Source organism: Lingula anatina, chromosome 2 (assembly GCF_051362555.1).
Source record: "Lingula anatina isolate TDL-2025a chromosome 2, LinAna3.0, whole genome shotgun sequence".
NCBI classification, from domain to species: domain Eukaryota; kingdom Metazoa; phylum Brachiopoda; class Lingulata; order Lingulida; family Lingulidae; genus Lingula; species Lingula anatina.
This window is the reverse complement of record NC_141768.1, coordinates 44783888-44799400: the sequence shown is the minus strand read 5'-3', so window position 1 is coordinate 44799400 and position 15513 is coordinate 44783888. Positions and strand designations below refer to the sequence as shown.

The 15513-nt window shown below is 35.2% G+C and overlaps 1 protein-coding gene and 1 long non-coding RNA gene across 2 annotated transcripts in view; one reads left to right on the top strand and one right to left on the bottom strand.

The window, feature by feature from the left end:
* LOC106170894 (FAD-linked sulfhydryl oxidase ALR) overlaps window positions 1-2502 on the bottom strand; it is a 3158-nt gene extending 656 nt beyond the window's left edge. Inside the window, exons 1-2 of the mRNA XM_013550930.2 lie at window positions 2356-2502; window positions 385-632 (exon numbers count right to left, since the gene is read on the bottom strand). Coding sequence (XP_013406384.2) covers window positions 385-632; window positions 2356-2502 — 395 coding nt within the window. The remainder of the gene's footprint in view (window positions 1-384; window positions 633-2355) is intronic.
* LOC147763740 (uncharacterized) lies at window positions 2442-11540 on the top strand. Its single transcript, XR_015332856.1, has 4 exons — window positions 2442-2612; window positions 6952-7023; window positions 10167-10259; window positions 11191-11540. It is a non-coding gene; the product is annotated as an uncharacterized LOC147763740 (long non-coding RNA).
* The last annotated feature ends 3973 nt before the right edge of the window (window positions 11541-15513 follow it).

Sequence of the window (15513 nt, the reverse complement as noted above, 5' to 3'; positions counted from 1 at the left end):
TTCTACTTAATTTTTTTTAAATCCCATTATTATGAGTCAAATGAACTCCTTTAAATAATGTGAAACTAATCCTAGGTGTAATGCTGTACTTAACTGAACTGAAACAATCAATAATATTTTGATAAAATGCATTTTAGGCTGTTCCACTTCAAGCAGGACATGTATCTGTATTTAATCACTTAGACTGTTACTGCCCTGTCAGTGGTTTTACTCTCTTTCACAAGTAAGCTTCCAGCAACAATCACAACCAAACAATACGGACTATAAAACTGTTAATCTACCTCCCAAGTATTTTGCAATTTATATAAAAAATGATACATGTATCATTTGGCATGAAAAGGTCTGTTGAACTGCAGACTGAAAGGACACTGGACGATAACTCACTGTCTACGCAAATCCTCTGCACATTCTCCACAAGGATAAAATTTTGAAAACAAATGCATGAAATTTTTCATGTCCTCCTTCTGTGTTTCAGTAGGCCTATCTGGATAGTAAGCAGCCATAGTATGTAAGAATGACCAAGTGTTTCTTCCAAGTTCATGTATTTCCAATGGGCAGTCTGTTCTTTCTGTCACTTCTTCAGATTCAATGACCTGATTTGTTGTTTTAGATGTATGTGCCTGCTTGTGTGCCTGGAATAATAATAATAATAATAATAATAATAATAATAATAAATGCAAGTAAATGGTGTTGATAGTTTGCCACCCCACACCTCTGCACTTCTCCACCCTTGACATCTATGACAATGCCTGGGTCCTACATGTAAATGTAAAAAAAAAAGTATATAATAACAGCATAAGAAAAAGTATCGGTGCTTCATGTAAACAAAGCAGAATTATCCACCCCCAGGCCCAAAATGCACTAAAATTCTGAAGTACACATGCACTCCCTGATGATACCTCAAATGTGAAGGTCCTCGCTCTAATGGTTTAGGAGGAAATAGCTGAAACTACAATACCAAAAATCAAAATCATCTATCCCTGGGGACAGCCCCACCCAAAGTACAAAAAAATTCTGAAGTGCCCATGCATATCACTGATGATTGGTCTATCAATCTCTTAAAGTTTCAACTCCCTAAATTTATGGTGTAGAAAGAGATACCAAGAGTTATAACATAAGAATAGAAAGAACCATCCCTAGGGGCAGCCCAATGCCTACTCCAACCAAAATTTTGAAGGGCCCCTATATATCACTTTTACCAGGTCAGACTGGAGTGCATTGTAAGTTGCATGAGAAACATGATTATTGGACTGTTTATTTCAGGAACAAGAAAAAATTTCTTATGACTTTTTATGATCTGTTCATCACATCCGATCCATTGATTGATACGAGAAGCAATCAATATCGTGTAAGATACGAGAAGCAATCAACATCAGCCTTCACCAGCTACCTATGAATGGGGGAGGGGGGGGTTACCTGACATTTGCAAGAGGGTCCTTGCTGCTATACCAACTAGCAGTCAATGAGTGTCAACATCTATTCATATCAGTCTGATGAAGGCTTTGGTCCAGGTTGGCCGTAAGCTAATGGTATGTAAGTATTTCAGCTTGTGTTTGATATTTTCATTTATGATCCTACTACCAAGCCTAATGAACATTTTTGCTTATTCATACATAATTGACAGGCCCGTAGCCAGCAATTTCAAAAGGGGGGTTCGTTTTTTGAAAAAGTGGACCTTTTCCCATAAAAACTACATGTACCTTGATAAAATTTTACCCAGAGTGAACCTTTTCCCAGCAAAAGGGGCGGTTCTTTAGACCCCCCCCCCGGCTACGGGCCTGATTGACATGGTATATTTTTAAGCTGTATTCTGTGGTTTAAAGGTTCAATGACTTGATCTAGGTGACAGCCAAAGACATGCACAGATGTGCACATAAAAATGCAACAAACTTATATGTCAACCAAAGATGACGCAACATCATGAAGACATTGCAAAGATACGTGTGTGTGGATGTAATGTAAGCAGCATTTTCAAGCATTTCTTCTTTTACCAAACAGAGCCACTCAGCAAATTTTGAATGTAATTATAAAAAATGCAGATCGAAACTTATGTTTTAGGATGAATACATGCAGACATTAAGAATGGTAATATCAATATACCCAATGATTTTTATACATAAAGACAAAAATTCAATAACTTTCATATAAAATAATCCGATCACCAGATTTTTGTAAACAGCTCAAATTTTTCCTAAAAAAAACACTATAAATCAGCAGAGATTCACCATTCCTAATTACCATCGGATATCTGTATGAGGTCGTTACTAGTGCTTTTGTACTAGCAGTTACTGTAACAACAGTGTTGCTGTTGCGAAAGGTGTACAACTTTACAAAATAAATGAAAAATTTAACTACCAGAACATTCTGGCCAAATTTCAGTGCCATCATCTTTCTGTAAGTCTGCATGTCTGTGCAAGCCCTACAAGGCTTTCCTTCGCGGTCAAATATTTTAGAGAAATCACCAGCACTATTTTCACGTTGCCCCTCTCTGTGGGCTGACATTTTGAATAATGTCAGATGGGAGTAAAAGTCAGGGCAATGCGCATGCTCCAATGCCAAATTCAAGATGTCGGCACTAAGGCGAATTGCGAACAGTGCGATTATAATGAAACGTAAGTTATAAATTGATACGTTAAGACTTATCATTAATGTTTTTCTCCTATACTGCTGCATAAAACAAGGCAGTTGCATTTTGATACGCATCCTGCACACCACCTTGGCTAGGATTTGAACTTGAAGACAGTATTACCCTCTTATATCAGGAGCCCAAAAATCACGCTGTGGGCGCTTTCAACATTTTTATGTACAGACACAGATGTGTCTGTACATATTGCCATCACCTGCGTCTGTCGTCGCCGATGCCGATGCCGATGCCGTCGCCGATGCCGTGCACTTTCCTTGTAAACACGATAAGTGGAGGACAGTTTTACTTTTTGGCTTTATATTTACAGAGCTGATGAATATTCATAAAACGCAGGTCAAGTTCGAAAATCAGCATGATAGGGCCATTATTGTAGAAGTTATGCTGTTTTTTCTTTTTTCAGCATATATGCAACCCTGTAAACACATTTTAAGGAAATCCGTTAGGCCTGTTGTCATGAAACTCACAGGAGTAATCAATCTTACTAAAACGCAAGTCAAGTTCATAAATCGGCATGATCGGGCCACTATTTTAGTAGTTATGCTGTTTTTTCATTTTTCAGCATATATGCAACACTGTAAACACAATATAAGAAAAACAGATAGGCCAATTGTCATTAAACTCACAGGAGTGGGCAATCTTACTAAAACACAGGTTGAGTTCGAAAATCAGCATAATTGGGCCATTATTTTAGAAGTTATGCTGTTTTTTCACATTTCCTCAAATTCAACTCTTAGGCATATTAACAGTCTCATTATTGAACTAATAAGATACATAAAAGTGTTTGTTTGACATTTCCTGCATGTTTACAACATTGTTAGTTGATTATGTAAAAATGATGGTAAACTTGTTATCATGTATTGTGTAATAAAGTGTCAAAAATGGAAATAAACTCATATCATTGCAGTTTGTCAGATTCAATCATTCACTTTGTTCAGAATCTCAGAACGGAGGAAAATGGACATTTAACACTGTTCTTTTGATATTTTCCCCATCTCATCAATTTTCTTAGTTGATCATATAAAAATTGCAGTAAACTGTTTATTTTGTTTTATGTTTAAATAGTGTTAAAAATGGAAATAAACCCATTTCAGAACAGTGCTGTCTTGTTCATTTTTCAGCATATATGCAACACTGTAAACACAATATAAGAAAAACAGATAGGCCAATTGTCATTAAACTCACAGGAGTGGTCAGTCTTACTAAAATGTAGGTTGAGTTCGAAAATCAGCATAATCGGGGCATTATTTTAGAAGTTATGCTGTTTTTTCACATTTCCTCAGATTCAACTCTTAGGCATGTTAACAGTCTCATTATTGAACTAATAAGATATGTAAAAGTGTTTGGTTGACATTTCCTGCATCTTTACAACATTATTAGTTGATTTTGTAAAAATGATGGTAAGCTTGTTATCGTGTATTGTGTAATAAAGTTTCAAAAATGGAAATAAACTCATATCATTGCAGTTTGTCAGATTCAATCATTCACTATGTTCAGAATCTCAGAATGGAGGAAATTGGACATTCAGCACTGTTGTATTGATATTTTTCCCATGTCATCAATTTTCTTAGTTGATCGTATAAAAATGGCAGTAACCTGTTAATTTTGTTTTATGTTCAAAAAATTGTTAAAAAAAAAAAAAAAAACCCATTTCAGAACAGTGCTGTCTTGTTTACATTTTGGCATTTTCAAGTTGTGACTTTGAAGTTCCATGGGCCTGAAGACCTTTGCTAGTCACATTTTCTGAATATCCATGATACTAATATTTTATTATTAAAAATTGATGGTCATTATGCTGTTAAACATTATGTAATATTGCATCAAAATTTGAAAAAAACCTATTTTGGGCACTGCTCCCATAATGACCATTTAAGAAAAACCATGTCACTTACTGTTCTCAAACAATACAGTAAATATGCACAGATGTGTCTGTACATATTGCCATCACCTGCGTCTGTCGTCGCCGTCACTGTCTCTGTCGCCGACGCCATGCACTTTCATTGTAAACACGATAAGTGGAAGGCAGTTTTACTTTTTGGCTATATATTTACAAAGCTGATGAATATTCATAAAACGCAGGTCATGTTTGAAAATCAGCATGATCGGGGCAACTATTGTAGTAGTTATGCTTTTTTTGTTGTTGTGACTTTGAAGTTCCATGGGCCTGAAGACCTTTGCTAGTCACATTTTCTGAATATCCATAATACTAATATTTTATTATTAAAATTGATGGTCATTATGCTGTTAAACATTATGTAATATTGCATCAAAATTTGAAAAAAACGTGCTGCTGCCATGAGGACCATTATGGGAAAACCATGTTACTTATGATTGCCTAACTTTCTAAAAAGAAATACAGGACTAAAATGCAGCCTGAGTTTGAAAAGCAGTCTAATTGGCTTCTTTTTCTGGAGGTTAAACATTTTCAAAGTGTTAACTTGTTACACATTTTACTTACATTGGTATTACCTGTTGAGCATAATTTAAATTTGATGTTGAATTTGCAGTTTAACATAATTTACTTTTGCATCAGAATTGACAGTAGCCTATTTTCTGCATAGTTATTGCCTGTTTTTTTGTCTGTACATTTGACAGCTTTGCTGACTTGTTTGTTATAGCCTATTAGCGCTCCCTGTGGTCAGACAATAAAGACGTAAATTTAAAATGGCTTATGTTTCATTTCCCATATTCAGAGTAAAGAATTTTTCAATATATTTTGGTCTAGACTAGTCGAGGTATTTGCCATAGTGTGCGGCACCGTCATCAATTGAGTCTAAAATCAGAACCAAAGAGCACCTCAAGAGCGCAGACCGTCACTAAGGGTGTATTCCCAGAGATTTAGATCGATCCAGAGATTAAGATTTAGATTGATCTAACTCCCTGGGGGTTCACGTTAAATTGCAGTCAGCCGAGCGCTATGGAAATGGGGTCTAAGTTCGCATTCACGTAGATTTTCGATCGATCTATCCCCGTGGGCAGTCTCACTAGATTACTGTCACATAATCTGGCTTAAATGTCTGTCCCGCCTACTACAAGCTATAAGGGGGTAATTAACTTTCGTACCCGCTCGGCTGACAGCTATTAAGCGTTAACCCCCAGGGAGTTAGGTCGATCTAGTTGGATCGATCTAATCTCTGGGAATGGGGTCTAAGGCAAAATGTATCTAATTCAATCAGAACATGAATAGGAAACCTGTTTTCTGTTGAAATTGTAACCACATGTTCCCTCCTGAATAACTGTCAATGAACAGAAACCGCGTTATTGATAATCGTGGTAATTTTTGGACCAACTTGTACTATGATGCTAGGTTTTACATGAATAATTTTTGAATGATTAATAAGTAATGTGGTGTTCATTATTTGGACTACAAAATATAAAAGGGTTTTATCTGTAGTGTAAGTACCTGTGTTTATGTAAAGCTGCATATCTGTCCAAAGGAATCATAATTTTAACAAAGTTGATGTTCTAAAATGTGCAGTACGGAATGGCATTTTAATTAATGAATGACCAGTCTTTTAGATCTAAATCATTTATTTTAATTAATTGGAATAAAACATTAAGTTTCCAAGTGCATCGACAGGTCAAGCAATTATGTGTGATTAGGAGAAAATTGCTCTTTTTCCAGAGGAAAATTCATTTTCTCAGGTGTATTCTGTAAAGAGTACCTTAAAGGGATAACAACTCTTCTTATGAGATCAATATTACACAATAAATGCATTGTAAACAACTTACAAAATTATTATATATCCTACTTTACCACCAAAATGGCAGTTATTGCAATTAATCTGAATTCTGTGCTTGCCACCTGACCATAGATGGCTATGCTCTGAAATAATTATAATTATAATTATTACAAAAAAAAAAAAACTTGTGAGAAAAAAAACGGGGACTTTGAATGTAGAAATGGATTCATCAACCAATGTTAAGTATGGGGAATTTACCCTAGGGAAATTCACTTTTTGGCCAAAATGAACAGTTGGTATCCTTTAAATGAAATAAATCCCTTTTTAAATTTGAAAACAATAGACCTTGCTCATTTGGACAACCTTCACAATTTTTTTTCCTAACTGTTAGTCGTCTGTGTTTTATTTCGAACTTAATTTGATCTTGATGTAAATTCTTTGTTAAGTAAATGTTTTATTTTATAATTTTTATTTGAACTCATTTATCTGTATAATATCATCCTTTTGGTTGCAATGTTTTAAATTAATTAAAATGTACCTAATGAATTGTAGCTTTGCAACTACTTGAAAAATGTGTCAAGCAACATAATATACTTTACTGTAATTTTGATATTGCTTCATTTTCAGAACGTGACACTTTAAAGGATTACTTTTATGAGTTGCCGGCATTAACATTCAGTACAATTGTTTCTACTGCAGGTAAGTATTTGTGGTGCCACCACAGCTATGTTGCCTGGCATGATTTCTGTTTGTTGTTGTTGTACTAGTATACAACTCTCTGTTAACACATTTACTTGTTCATAACTGAGACCTGTCCTTGTGTTTGAAATTAATTTCTACTGATTTCACCCAGATGTTGGGTTAGGTAGGTTCATTTGCATAGATGTGACATATGGAATAATTCAGCCATATCAAAGATATTCAAAAGTGAAATGTCTCCTAGAATGATGGAAATATGGGAAAAGTTACCCCAGAAGTCTGACTGATGGTCAACTGGTAATTTCAAATCTAACATTAATTTTGACCTTTGGCTATATTTCAAAGTCAAGTGGGGTGATATCTTGAATTTAAATATAAAAAATTGATGTTGATTTCTAGAAGCTCTTTAGACCTATGCACTTTCTATTTTATTGCAAGAACCTACACTGAGGTCTCCTTTTATCTGTTTGAGTTTTGGGTCAGTTGGTCAATGTTAGGGAATACAGCCATTACATGCTAATGTTTAAAACCAATTTTGGCACCTTAAAAGCCAAAGACTTCTTACTTTCATGCATTTTGTAGAGCTTACTAAGTGCAATACAGGAAGAATGCAGTTTTTTTATTATGTACAGACACAGATGTGTCTGTACATATTGCCATCACCTGCGTCTGTCGTCGCCGTCCCTGTCGCCGTCGATGTCGCCGTCGCCGTCGCCGTGCACTTTCATCGTTAACACGATAAGTGGAAGACAGTTTTACTTTTTGGCTTTATATTTACAGAGCTGATGAATATTCATAAAACACAGGTCAAGTTCGAAAATCAGCATGTTTGGGCAATTATTGTAGTATTTATGCTGTGTTTTCACTTTTTAGCATATATGCAACACTGTTAACACATTTCAAGGAAAACCGATAGGCCTGTTGTCATGAAACTCACAGGAGTAATTAATCTTACTAAAACGCAGATCAAGTTCGAAAATCGGCATGATCGGGCCATTATTTTAGTAGTTATGCTGTTTTTTTCACTTTTCAGCATATGTGCAACACTGTTAACACATTTCAAGGAAAACCGATAGACCTGTTGTCATGAAACTCACAGGAGTAATCAATCTTACTAAAATGCAGGTCAAGTTCGAAAATCAGCATAATCGGGGCATTATTTTATAAGTTATGCTGTTTTTAAACATTTCCTCAGATTCAATACTTAGGCATGTTAACAGTCTCATTATTTAACTAATAAGATTCGTAAAAGTGTTTGTTTGACATTTCCTGCATCTTTACAACATTGTTAGTTGATTATTTAAAAATGATGGTAAACTTGTTATCATGTATTGTATAATAGAGTTTCAAAAATGGAAATAAACTCATATCATTGCAGTTTGTCAGATTCATTCATTCACTATGTTCAGAAACTCAGAATGGAGGAAATTGGACATTAAACACTGTTCTATTGATATTTTTCCCATCTCATCAATTTTCTTAGTTGATCATATATAAATGGCAGTAAATTGTTAATTTTGTTATGTGTTAAAAAATTGTTAAAAATGGAAAAAAAAAACATTTCAGGACAGTGCTGTCTTGTCTACATTTTGGCATTTTCAAGGTGTGACTTTGAAGTTCCTTTGGCCTGAAGACCTTTGCTAGGAACATTTTCTGAATATCCATGATACTAATATTTTATTATTAAAAATTGATGGTAATTATCCTGTTAAACATTATGTAATAGTGCATCAAAATTTGAAGACACCCCTATTTTGGACACTGCTCCCATGATGACCATTTAAGGAAAACCATGTCACTTACTGTTCTCAAACTTACAAGAAGAAACATGGGACTTAAATAAAGCTTCAGTGGGCAATGCAGACTATTTGGTAATTTTTTTTGGCAGTTAATCAGCTTTTTGTGAAAATTTAATTTTTCACATGTTGGCATTTTCAAGGTGTGACTTAGAACCTCCACGGGCTTGAAGACCCATGCTAGTCACATTTTCTGAAAATCCACGATACGGATCTTTTATTATTAAAAACTGATGGTCATTATGCTGTTAAGCATTATGTAATATTGCATTAAAATAGAAGAAAACACAATTTTGGTTGCTGCTGCCATGATGACCATTATGGGAAAACCATGTTACTTATGAGTGTCAAACTTTCAAAAAAGAAACAAAGGACTAAAATGCAGCCTGAGTTGGAAAAGCAGTCTAATTGGCTTCTTTTTCTGGAAGTTATACATTTTAGTGAAATATTCATTTTTATCATGTTGGCATATTCATTGTGGGACTCGAAGCTCCCATGGACATGAAGCCAAATGGTAATCAAATTTTCTACATGTCCATGCTATTTGTAGTCAATAATCAAAAATTGGTGATAATTATTCTGTAATTTATTATGTAATGTTACATCAAAATTGACAAAAATCTTTTTGCACTGCTACTACAAACATTATGAAAAGAAAACTATGTTACTTATTATTATTTTCAACTTTCAAGTACGATTTGTAGGATTGGCATGCAGTTCAAATTAGAAAGCCAGCTCAAATGGGTTATCATTTATTATTGAATTTAAGCAGTTTTATGTGAAATTTTCATTTTTCTCATTCTGGCATTTTCAAAGTGTGAACTTAAACTCCCATGGGCCTGAATCCTTACGCTTGTTACACATTTCACTTACATTGGTATTACCTGTTGAGCATAATTAAAATTTGATGTTGAATTTGCAGTTAAGCATAATGTACTTTTGCATCAGAATTGACAGTAGCCTGTTTTGTGCATTGTTATTGTCTGCTTTTTGTCTGTACATTTGACAGCTTTGCTGCCTTGTTAGTTTATTATTTGCATTACTTATTTTATATATATATATATATATATATATATATATATATATATATATAAAATAAAAGGAGGTGCATTATTTCACAACTACTGTGAGTGCATTCAGAACAAGTTGATCCGTGCACTTACTGATCTGTGGATCAAATATGGCCGACCCACTTGAGAGCGAGGCTGCCTAATCCTCTTATGATCTTCCTGGCTCCACACGCGCCACACTCCACAATTAAACAGGTTAAATCTCAGCAGAAGTCATTCATCATAATGATTTTAGTTGGTTTATTCAAAGCGTGATTTGTTCTCATTTTTTTTCTAGGTTGTATTGCATACTACTTTTGGAAGAAAGATATGTTTGAAGATGAAGCTAACTATAAATTGAAGAATTTTAAATACGTAAGGACATATACAGGTAAAATGTCACTTAGATACATTATTGAGTGCAATTGATGAAACTTGAATATCAAGTCTGAATGAATGGTAAAATATATCAGTAAAACCAACAAGTTTGTTTTTTTTTTCTGGCTGAAACCAAGGCCCCATTCCCATTGACATAATCCACATGGATAGACCAAACTCTGAAGGGACTCTGAGACTGACTGCAGTGAGCTTAACTGAAAGACACACTTCCTCGTAGCATAAGTAGAATTCAGAAAAGCAGGTGATTTTACAAGTTTGTTGGAAACAAGAGGAGGTGTGTCATTCAGTTAAGCTGATTGCACTTGTCAAGACTTGGGTCGATCCATGTAGACCAGAATGGGATCCAAGAACTTTTTGAACGGTCCTCTTGGATATTAACTTCAAGTATATTGACTTACAGTCTTAAAATGATAGACTGGTGGGTTTAAAAATATTAAAAAATCATTTGTTTAGGCCTGTTTTATGATACTGTATGAGTCTGTTTGTATTTTAATCTCAATTTCTGTCATTGTCATTGCTGTCTAAGACATCTGTTGTTAACCCTGTTACTGCCAAACCATAAATTTGTTTTACTTCGTGTGTACTGAGTGACTTTGTGTGGTGAAAAAGGGATCTTTTGAAAATTAGTATGATATGATTATTTTTACTTGTGTCATTGTGATTTGGCAATGTTTATTATTTTTTTTTAAATACAAATTTGCTGAGTTGCCTTGTTTAGTAAAAGGCAAACAAAATCAATATGATTGGATTATTTTTATACATAATTTTTTTTTGGGGGGGGGGGGGGGTAAGTATTGTTGCAATGTTTCTTTTTTATTTCCTTCTTTGGTGTCTGTATGTTTGCAAGCTTTGCTGTCTAGTTGATCATTTGTGTTTGAATAACATTGGCAGTGTATTCATAATTATGTTTGTTTTTTTTCCAGTTGTAAGAAGAGAAGATGTAGACAATCCAAGCGAACCATATTATAACTGAGAGGGGACTACTGAAATTTTAAACCATGTAAAGTCTTGACAATACGTCTGTTGTTTTGAAGCCTCATTTTCTGTGACTAGATTTTGTAATGAAAAACATTGCTAGTTGATATGCAGGATCACATTGATGGTTTGTTCTTGTCAAGACCACTGAATAGAATCACACACTCTACATAGATGTGTTACTGAAGGACTCATGTGTTTAGATTGTTATTTGTGCATTTGAATTTTAATCTCTGACAACACACTGGGACAGTAATTTATTGTGTATCAAATAAAAAGACATGTCGATTGTTATAAAGCTCACGTTTTTACTCATTCTCTAATGATAAAGTAATTATTTGCACACTGCCAACAGTACAGCATAGCCCTACGGCAATAGAAATTATAATAGGGGGAAAAAAAGATAAAAATATACTGGGCACTAAGGCAGAGCAGTGTGTTTTCATGGTGGATTGGAGGATTAGAATGAACTGTTTTGAGCAGATTTTATTATATTTGTATACAGCAGGGGACTGAATATATATATCAGCATAAGTATTTGTGCATACAGGACCACTTAGATGCTGTATTCATCTTTCAGTGTAGAAATTAATGAAGTGGAGAAGTCCTGACAAAAAAAAATCAGATCCGTGAGGTACACATACTTGACCTTTCTACAAACATGAAGCCAAATTTTATTGAAATTTTTTATAGGTGATTCTGTTGCATGAATGTTCTCATACAGTTCTGGGTATCGGAAATTTGTACGGAAATGTTTTTGAAAACTGAAAAAAAGTTAAACCTTTATTTATTGAAGGCAATGCCCAAGTCCAGCTGTAAGTTATGCTGCCCTTATCTTCTAAAATATAGCACGAGATGGAGACTAGCTTTGGTGATGAGATTCTGTAATAGCAATGAAGCGTTCCAGCGTGTTAAAGGTGCATAACAAGCGAAAATACAGGTGTGTAAATTCCCTGTGGCGCAAACAAACTACTAGTACCAGTTTCTTACGCACCTCAAAATTCACCTGCTAAAAAAAATAATAAAGAAATAAAAATAACCCTAGTTTATTACTCAGTCAGCTGAAAAAGGATTTAAAACTTAAAAATGCACCTTTAAATTTCTGCTCATAATATTGGCCTTATCCGTCACTACAGTTCGTATTGCATCGCAAAAATGGCACGAAAGAAAATAATGCAACGAAACCCAATTTTTAGTTAAAATATTTCAGACTATTTGGTCGGGTATATTATTAATTTGACATGTCTACTCGCTTAATATGTATCTTTAAATATTGATATTTGTTATCATATACCAACCCATTAGAAACTAAATGTTAGCAGATCGCATGCAATGTGTGTGAAAACATTTGGACACCTTGCTTAGCTAAATATACTCCGGGTCATTTCGTATGACAAGAACAACAATCATGCGCGCTTTCATTTGTTGTGATATTTGCACTGCTCCGTGGGTTTGGTGCACCTTTACAATGTCGCCAGAGCGCTTCCTTGGCTACCGCTTTTGATGAGAAATACTTACTGGTATTAAACGAAATGAAGCTCAAGAGACAAGTCCCTGCTTCTACAATATATGTATTCGAAAGATGCTCTGTGACATTCGCTGTTATTCTTGTCTTGGACATAAAGATGCATAATTACGATTAACGTTTTCGGAAAAAGCATAGAGCCTGTTTAAAGTTTGCAAGGATAAAGGGACTTTTTCTCCGTTCTACTTAAACGACAAGATGCCGATTAATAACCTTGACGAACAGACAGAAGAAAGCACATTGTATTATGATCTGAAATTTTCTCGCACGGCAGAGAAAAATAGAAGTTATTTACTTGCACACAAAACATGTGAGAGCAAAGGGATGTTAGATCAGTTTGCCATAAAAGTAGAAGAAAAGAGTCGTCTGCGAGATATTAACATCGATTCTAAAAAAGTCGAGTCGAAGAAAGTGAAAATAGAAGACAGGCAGGAGGAAATTTTAGAGGATCACACACTGGACGAAATCGCAGATTTTGTAGCCAACGTTTTAGAAAATGAAGAAATACCCACAACTGTTCGAAGAAGCGGTAAGAAAAGTTACAGTATGTCGGATATAACGTACACGAAAGCACAGCAAGAGTCTGGCTCTTACTTGCCAGATCGTTGCACGTCACTAAATTGCTTGCCGGACACGTTGTCGGGGAGCGAATGTCTCGAAGAACAACAAGGAACTCTTGAAGTATTAAGCAGCCAAGATTCAAGTGAAAGTGCATCGACCTTGTTCATAACGCAAAATTGTGACTTTGAGCCCAATCTTCCTCGAATTCAAGAAGAAACTTTTGTCTTGCCAGCTCTTCCAAAACTACCAAAAAGAACAGAAAAACAAACCTTACAGTCCAAAATTGGAAAGTTTGTGGAATCTCAAAACGAATTTAATGCTAAACAGAAAAAGGGGAATGTGTTGTTTGAAGGTAATTACATGAGCAAGGCGCGACCTATGCCATATTCATCGACTATATCACTTTATGGAAAAAGCGAAGGATTAAAGAAAGCTATAATAACCCTCAAGAAGATGAAACTACCCTCCATAGCACACATGAAATCAAAAGGGGCCGCTTTTCTCCACGCCCCGGCACAGCTTGGTCATGTTCCGGATATTCCTGAAGAAGATGAGAACCAAGAGCAATCCCAAAATTCAACGGAGAAAAAAGACAACCAAACTGAACGTAAGCGACACAGCCTGCCGCAGTTGTCGGACGTAAAAAGTAAAGATAAAGAATTTACGAAACTGTTATCCCGCTGGAATTCTTACAAAAGCAAACATACCAGTAAAGAAAACCTCTCAGAACTGATGTCGATTACTGTTAAAACGAAAGCTTTTGCAAGACAAAAAAGGAATAATCAGTTTACATCGGTGTTGAAAGCTATTTCTGCTGTGAAGGAATTTGACAAACAGACAGGTGCAAAAAAATCACAAAAGAGATAGCGTCGAATAGAGGGAGTCAGTTTTTCCATTGTAAAGTTTTATTATTTTTTTATGTTTAATGGGTGGAGGAGGCAAACACAATCAAGTTGTGAGCAAAAAATGGCAAGTTTGTAATGGATTTCTAGCTCACATAAACATCATAATAGATATCTAGCTATAGATATGACAAATTATACACTTTTCATTGTATATGGTGGAAAAGATTGTGCAAATTTGAGTCTTTTAAAATTAGTCAAAGGAATCGGTGTACCAGCTCGTTTGCCACCTGTGATTGTGCTATAGAATCCTCTTCGTCTCCTCTTCTCTTTGGCGTGATTTTTTCAGTCCATTTTATGTATATGAACAGCAACTTAATGTTTGTTTATCTGTTATTTTGGCTTGTACATTTCAAAAAATAAAGAAGCAAAATTTGTATTCCTTATGTATTCTGTTTCTGAAATGCCATTGTTTTTTACGGGACTTCATATTTATCACGAATAATTTAAAGGTGCAAATCGAATGAACTTTACTAGGTCTTTAGGCCTGCCGGTATAGCTTGTTTGTGTACAACATGCAAACATTTTCCGATTCCCATGATAGCATGCACAGTTTTTATATAGGCCTATTCAGTAACGAAGGCTTGAGAAACGAACGGTGTGAAAATAATAACCCTTTTGGATAATATTTGCACGTTTTTAATGCTAGCAAAAATTAGACTGCGTCTAAAAGATAGGTTGTATGTATCTCGAGATGCACGTTTTTTATTTTACTAATCATTACATTTTGTTCTTAACTTCAGGGATATTTTTTCACTATGCCTGGTAACGAATGTCTTCCAAATTACTTTCTAAGAGAATGGTGCCCTGTCACCATATCGTCTAGCTAGTCATGGATGTTACTGAATTGAAGATTTTATTTCATTCAAATAAAATTGTAAAAATATTACAAAAAAATATAGGGCCTAACAACTAAAAATTTTAATTAGGACCCGCAGCTAGCATATTAATTGGGTAAGTAGTCAGGTGATTTTTTCAATTTTTAAGGCCCGGGCGACGCTGCGAAAGCTAGGCCTAATTGTTGTGTTATCTAAATTAAGCATTCTAGACATTTGCTGAGACTAGTAATAATTTCTTCATTGATTTAAGTTGCAAGACTTAGGGGCGGATCCAGGATTATTTGAAGGGGGGGTCCGCGGATGCGAAGCCGACCCTTAAACCCCCCCCCGGGCGCCCCCCCCCCCCCCCCACTTCCCCCTTGGCGTGGAGTTCGGGGCCCGCTGAAAGGTCCCGAAATTTTTGGTATTTTAGAGGGCGAACGGTGCCATTTTTTACGGTTTAGA